Genomic DNA, 6,960 nt, shown 5'->3' with positions numbered 1-6,960 from the left:
TGATGCAATGTCTCGGGACGATGCATTTGTTATCCAAGTGGGAAATACTATCTAGTAGATGCGGGATACACAATGGACCGGGCTTTCTTGCTCCATATCGATCACTCGCTACCACTTGAATGAGTGGGCTGCTCAAGGGCATAACCCATCCACTGCCAAAGAACTATTCAATTTGCGCCATTCAACTGCTAGAAATGTGATAGAGAGAACATTTGGGCTATTGAAGATGAGGTGGGCTATACTAAGAAGCAACTCATATTTTGACTTGCAAAATCAGGTATTCCGTAGTTAGTAACCTAGCTTGAAATTCATCTTTGAATGACCCTAGCTAGCATGCAACTCATTTCTACTAAATTCTTGCAGATTAGGATCATTAATGCTTGCTGCATATTGCACAACTTTGTAATTGATAGACAGAGAGATATGGATGATTTACTTATACACCAAGTTGATCAAGTAATATCTTTTGAACCTCATGAAGTTCAAAGTGAAGTGGGTATGATTACCAATGTTCAATCAACAAATGAATGGAGCAATTTTAGGGATACCAAAGCTAACCAAATGTTTGCTGATTACCAAGCAAGACGTGGTCAATGTATGATAAATTCTATCATCAATGCATGCTTAAAATGTATGATAAATTTTAGTGCTCCTAATATTTTACTAATAACCTTTTGTGAACATTTTTCCTGTAGGATATGGAGAAGGGCAAGAAGTCAGGCTCGGGCAGGGGTTACATTTCTTGGAATGATGACATGGACAAGGCTCTTCTTGACACATTTGTGGAGTACTATAACAAGGGTGACAGATGCCAGAATGGGTGGAAGTCTCATGTCTATACAACTGCTATCAAGAATGTCCGAGAAAAGTGTAATGTGGATATCTCAAAAGACAATATCATGGCGAGGAACAAGACCTTTGACAAACACTACACTATCATCAATGGTATGCTGGAATCAAGTGGATTTGGTTGGGATTGGAACAAAAATAAAATATCTGTTGATAGTGATGCTGTATGGGAAGAATATGTGGCGGTAAGTTTCAAAAACCACTTATTTCAATATCTGTTTAGTATTTGGCAGAATAAGAAAACTGCTAACTTGCTTTCTCAGTATTTGCATAGTTCAGGAAATAGTTCAATTTGTTGCTATAGTTTCTTGCACTGTGCAGTTGACTTGGTACCTTGGTGTATATGAGACATGAAGGTATTTCACTGAGCATGAGGTCATTGCAAAAGTAATTATGCAATACATGTGCTCTTTGTTTTAAGTGAGAGTCTGAGATAGTAGGACTATGTACACTTTGTTTTGCTACATGCATCTGTTCATTTCTGAATGTCAATTTGAATGCTACTGTGTAGGACATAACTTCTCATCAGGTATGCTACTCAAAGAGTCTATCAATTTCCTATGTTGACTACAGCTTGCTGATCTCTTTTTCTGTTCTTACTTAGCTTGTATCCTCTTCAGTTCGGTCTCTGTTTTGTTCTGCAGTGAACTGTTTGTTAAAAATATTTCATTTATATCTGGGAAGCAAATTGGTAGCTGCCGGGTACCTTGCAGTAAATAAATTCCAATTTATACTGATTGTTTGTTTGTATTGCTTGATAAAAAAAAAAGCCAAACAGCTCACTTATCCTTGCTGCAGTAATGTTAGTTAATCCTATTCAACTATTTGCTGCTGTGGCTGCCGTGCACCAGGATAGTTAATCCTATTCAGTACTGTTAGAGCACAATATATATGCATGTCTAGTATCCTTGCTATTGCTTTGAAGTTGGATATATATGTGTTAACCATTTGTTTTTTTGTAGAAAAACAAAGAAGCTTCTGGTTATAGGCACAAGACTGTCTTGTACTGGGACTCAATCAGCTTGGTGTTTGGCAAAGACCATGCTACCGGTGAAGCGGCAAGGACTGCAGCTGAGAGCTCAAAAGACATGAGTAAGGAAGATCTTAGTAACAAAGAGCCCACATCATCGGCAACTTCAGGAAGTTTAAAGAGGCAACGGTCAGGCGACTCTTTTACCTCTATGATGGCTGAAAAACTAGACAAGTTTGCTGAAGCACTAAAGGAGGAAGCCCCTAAAGGACCAACATCAAAAGAAATTCTAGACACACTGAATGAAGTACAAGGATTGGATGAAGACACTTTGTTGGACCTATTTGATATCCTGACCGGTGACGCACGCAAGTACGAGTCTCTGTTGGCGCTTCCAGAGAGGATGAGGAAGAGGTGGCTTCTAAAACAGCTCAACAAGTGAAGAAACTAGTTCATCTATATCAAGTGATGGATAATATCTATTGAACTTGTAATAATATGTAGCTCATCTGAAAGTATTATCTTGTATTTTATCTGTATTTTCCTAGCTGGAGGTATGTAACTCGTGTATGATGTGGTTTTCTTCGAAAACAGTGCTAAGTATTAGTCTGAAAACAGTGCTAAGTACTCATCTTTAATTCCTGAGAAAACAGTGCTAAGTACTCATCTTTAAGCTAGGAATTTCGAAGCTATCAGATTTAACCTATATTTTCCAAAGAAGTAGTTTCCTCTCTAATCAACCAAACAATATTTGGAATCTAATTCTAGGAATTAGTTTCTTTGTACATCCAAACAAGAAAATTGAAATAAATCTAATTCTATGGAATTTAATTCCTATTGAATCTAATTGCTAGAATGAGATTCTTAGAATGAGATTCAATTCCATCCTAACAAACGGGGAAGAATTCTGGGATCCGTCTGATGGTGTATGACTTTGAAATAAGCGGTAACATTCCTTGACTTTCATGAAAGCGAGATGAATGGAGGTGAGAATTCATTTGCCTGAATCGCGAAAGGCGCATGCACTGAAAAAAGAGAACAACGAAAGGAGAGCTTGTATAGCTGTATAGAGTCATGCAGTCCTGAGTATGCTTTTCTCGGACACATGCCATTTCTCTTCTTTTTTAGGGAATGATATCGCTTTTCATATGCTAATGTTACAAAGTGATTGATTTAAAAAAAGAGCAACCTGCGATTACCAAAAGGATTGTTCGTAAACGATAAATGGAGACGCCATTTGAGGTTGAGGTGGAACTGTGGGCGCTAGCTTGTGCACATGGTTCTGTACTTGTGTCCGCTATTCTTGTCATGTGCCGATGCGCGTCGCTACTCGCTAACAGATGCATAGCGAGGAAGTTTTACGTCTGTCAGTCTGTACGCTTGCACACAAAAAGCTGACGATCCGAGACATGCAACGTCGCCATCTTTTTCCATCGTGAGACATGAGACATCCGATGGCATCCATTTGTTCTCTCTCTTTACCACGCAATCATTCTTACGCAGAGGCTTGAAAAGATGAGCACAATGAGAATGTTCTGTCCAGTGCGCCTTATATTACGTGACTTCACCTTTTTTTTAATGGGAAATTACCAGACTTCACTTGTGTCCCTCTACTAACAGAAGCAGACCAGACTCCGAGCTTTGCTCTCGTCGATTTGAGAAATGCTATCAGCGCTCACCGGCATGATGAGACAAAGGAGAACAAAGAGATTATTAACATAAGTCCTGATGGCAGGCAGAATTTTTTTATTTTAACCCTTTTAGTTTTAAAAGTAACCTATCTCAAACTAGAATTCAAAAAACTAGCCCTTTTGACGTGACTCTCTGCACAGTCACGGCAAAAAAGATGGCGTGACTGAGGCTGCGTTTGGTTCCCTTTGCTTATTTTTAGCACGTGTCACATCGAATGTTTAGATACTAATTAGGAGTATTAAACGTATGACTATTTAACTAATTAGGAGTATTAAACGTATGACTATTTAAAACCCATTACATAAGTGGAGGCTAAACGGCGAGACGAATCTATTAAACCTAATTAAGCCTAATTAATCCATTATTAGTAAATATTTACTGTAGCAACACATTGTCAAATCATGGATTAATTAGGCTTAATAGATTCGTCTCGCCATTTAACCTTCACTTATATAATGGGTTTTATAAATAGTCTACGTTTAATATTTCTAATTAGTATCTAAACATTCGATGTGACGGATGCTAAAAATAAGATCAGACCTGAACACGCTGGCCCGCCACGCTGACATGGCAAGACTCAGTCACGCCACATGCATTTGGCGTGACTGGTCGCGCCGCTGCGTTTGCCGTGACCAAGCCTTGCCAGCAGCCGCCTATACATGTCCACTGACTGGCTGCGCGCAGAGTTGCAGACAAGCAGTAATTGCATCGTCTCACCCTCTCACTCTCACCGCATCCAATCCAAAGCCTCCTGATGCATCTGTCTTCCTTTCTTTGTTTATGATTTTCAGTTTTTCAGTGTGCAGCAAGACCAAGTCCAAGCAATGTTGCAAAAAAAAAAATTTAATTGAGACAAATTATGTACTGTTTACATTAAACAATTGCCCATTCATAAGTTGTCAGGTACAACGCATGTAGCCCTTCTTTTCCCTTGATTAAGAACCATTCTACAGTAATATCATCCCTTCACATATTCCATACTCCCATCCAGGATCTTCCTCTTCTTTATGCCTGGTGATCACCAATTGCATTCCATTTAAAGTTTATCTTGTTGCCTACCACTCAGCTCCGTGACATAAAATCACCAAAAATCAATTGATTGTAAATTGATTGTAATGGAGGAAAAAATCAATTGATTGTAAATTGATTGTAATGGAGTGTTTGGTTCCTTAGGAACTCCTAAAATTCCTGTCACATCGAATATTTGGATACTAATTAGGAGTATTAAACATAGACTAATTATAAAACCAATTGCACAGATAGCAAATTCCTGTCACATCGAATATTTGGATACTAATTAGGAGTATTAAACATAGACTAATTATAAAACCAATTGCACAGATAGAGACTAATTTGCGAGATGAATCTATTAAGCCTAATTAGTCCATGATTTGACAATATATTGCTACAGTAAACATGTGCTAATGATGGATTAATTAGGCTTGATAGATTCGTCTCGTGAATTAGTCTCCATCTATGTAATTAGTTTTATAATTAGATCATGTTTAGTCCTCCTAATTAACGTCCGAATATTCGATGTGACATAAATTTTAGCCTGGACTAAATAACCAAACACCCCACCCCCTAAGATCAACTAGTTAGAAACTGACAAATCGCAATTACCATTTACCAATTAGCTCTCTGACATTGTAAACGTCAATTGTTCATTCCAGTTTTCCATAAAAAATCAAGGACCAAGTTATGTGGCAAAATAAAAATTAGGTTGCAAGACGAATAAAATTTGCTGATAATATGCTATGGAACTGAGACAATAGCTGCAACCACATTTGTCAGTTAATGGGTTGCAACATCTCCAGACTCTTAAGATTGATTTCCTAAAAAAAGGAAGGGGAACCAAAATCACTCTGGAGTACGTCAATATCTATTAAGGTTTGGTTCCTTACCATCTCAGTTTAATTTCCCCCATTCTTCCTCGCTATACCATTATGCAAGAAACAGCAATGACCCATGAAGATGAACAAGCTAGCAAAGCATTATGTGCAGGGGCTGTGCATCCAAACTAGCTGAGACCTATCTATTCGCCGCCGTCAAACTCGCTAGGCCTGGATCCCCTTCGCATTCCCTTCCACATCATCGTCAAGACCAACGCTGGCGATGGGATTGGAGGCTACCTGAGATGTGCTAGAGAACATCCTCCACTGCCTGCTGCCGCGCAGGACGCCTCCTCTCGAGGGCACGGGCACCGGTAGACGCAGCTCACCGGGCGTCCGGGCCGCGCGCGAGCTCTTGCCGTCACCCAGCCTCGCCTGGACCGCGAGCCCCGGCCGGTGACAGCCACCGCCCACCGCGCATCGCGGTGCTCACTTGGCCCGCCGCGCTGCTGCACCTGCGGCCTCCCGCGTCAAGATGCTCACCGGGCAGCCGCTCCCGCGGATGGAGCGCGCGGAGCTCACCGCCGCTCGCCGGATCGCCCTCCACTGACCTGGATCTAGGAAGGAAGGAGACAGGAGAAGGAAACGAGGGAAAGGGAGAGGAGAGAATGCAGTGAGAAACAGGGGAAAGTACCTGGCTAGATACCCTACGCAACCTTAGAAACTGTGAGAGGTGTCTGGTCACAGTTTAGCGCATGCCCCGTCGAGGCCGTATTTAGTTCACTCTAAAATCTTAACTTTGGCACTATAAAAAAGAAGATTACTCATCACATCAAACTTGCAGTACATGCATGGAGTACTAAATGTAGACAAAATCAAAAACTAATTGCACAGTTTTATTGTACTTTGCGAGACGAATCTTTTGAACCTAATTAGTCAATATTTGGACAATAATTCACAAATACAAACGAAACGCTACAGTGTTGCTACAGTAATTTTGGCACCCTAAAGTTGGGCAACTAAACAAGGCCCGAATATTGATACTAATTAGGAGTATTAGATATAGGTTGATTACAAAACCAATTGCATAAATGAAGGATAATTCGTGAGACGAATCTATTAAATCTAATTAGTTCATGATTTGACCATGTGATGCTACAGTAAATATGTGCTAATCATGAATTAATTAAGCTTAATAGATTCATCTCGCGAATTAGCCTTCATTTATATAATTGGTTTTGTAATCAACCTATATTTAATATTCCTAATTAGTATCTAAACATTCGATGTGATAGGGACTAAACTTTAAGTCCCTGGAACCAAACACCCTCTGAATCCTAAGATCACAAAATGCTAATCCGATGGATAGGGTTAGAGATAGGGTTATTTTGCAATTTAGCGCCCGCCAACCAGCAGGTTTTTTGCGAATCCCCCCGCCCCTTGAATCCATTTCCTCCTACCCCTTCCATCACGAGAAGCCGCCGCCACCCCTTCCATCACGGTTTCCATCGCGGTTCATCGCCGCCCGTGGCCCTTCGTCGCCGTGACCGCCGCCTCACGCCATCCCCCAACCACCCTATCGGCCACACTCGCCGCCTGCCCGCCGTCGCGGGCCCT

The 6,960-nt window shown here is 40.7% G+C and overlaps 1 protein-coding gene and 1 long non-coding RNA gene across 2 annotated transcripts; one reads left to right on the top strand and one right to left on the bottom strand.

The window, feature by feature from the left end:
* The first annotated feature begins 113 nt into the window (after window positions 1-113).
* Window positions 114-2,492, top strand: LOC101786634. The gene is made up of 4 exons (XM_004954169.3): window positions 114-277; window positions 364-595; window positions 696-1,034; window positions 1,812-2,492. The coding sequence occupies exons 2-4, from the start codon at window positions 509-511 to the stop codon at window positions 2,259-2,261; spliced, it is 876 nt and encodes a 291-aa protein (XP_004954226.1). The 5' UTR covers window positions 114-277; window positions 364-508; the 3' UTR covers window positions 2,262-2,492.
* A 1,844-nt stretch (window positions 2,493-4,336) lies between these two features.
* Window positions 4,337-6,082, bottom strand: LOC111256434. The gene is made up of 2 exons (XR_002676498.1): window positions 5,644-6,082; window positions 4,337-4,699 (listed from the first exon to the last, which is right to left on the bottom strand). It is a non-coding gene; the product is annotated as an uncharacterized LOC111256434 (long non-coding RNA).
* Between the last annotated feature and the right edge of the window lie 878 nt (window positions 6,083-6,960).

Source organism: Setaria italica, chromosome I (assembly GCF_000263155.2).
Source record: "Setaria italica strain Yugu1 chromosome I, Setaria_italica_v2.0, whole genome shotgun sequence".
Lineage (NCBI taxonomy): Eukaryota > Viridiplantae > Streptophyta > Magnoliopsida > Poales > Poaceae > Setaria > Setaria italica.
Note: the sequence above shows the minus strand (reverse complement) of the source record. Positions and strands in the feature narration are given on the sequence as shown.

What these genes read in the sequence shown, in the direction of transcription:
- LOC101786634 (XM_004954169.3), top strand. Translation starts at nt 509, where the DNA reads ATGTTCAATCAACAAATGAATGGAGCAATTTTAGGGATACCAAAGCTA. An exon ending in CCAAGCAAGACGTGGTCAAT is followed by an intron (nt 596 to 695) that starts GTATGATAAATT and finishes TTTTTCCTGTAG; the next exon opens with GATATGGAGAAGGGCAAGAA. An exon ending in TATGGGAAGAATATGTGGCG is followed by an intron (nt 1,035 to 1,811) that starts GTAAGTTTCAAA and finishes GTTTTTTTGTAG; the next exon opens with AAAAACAAAGAAGCTTCTGG.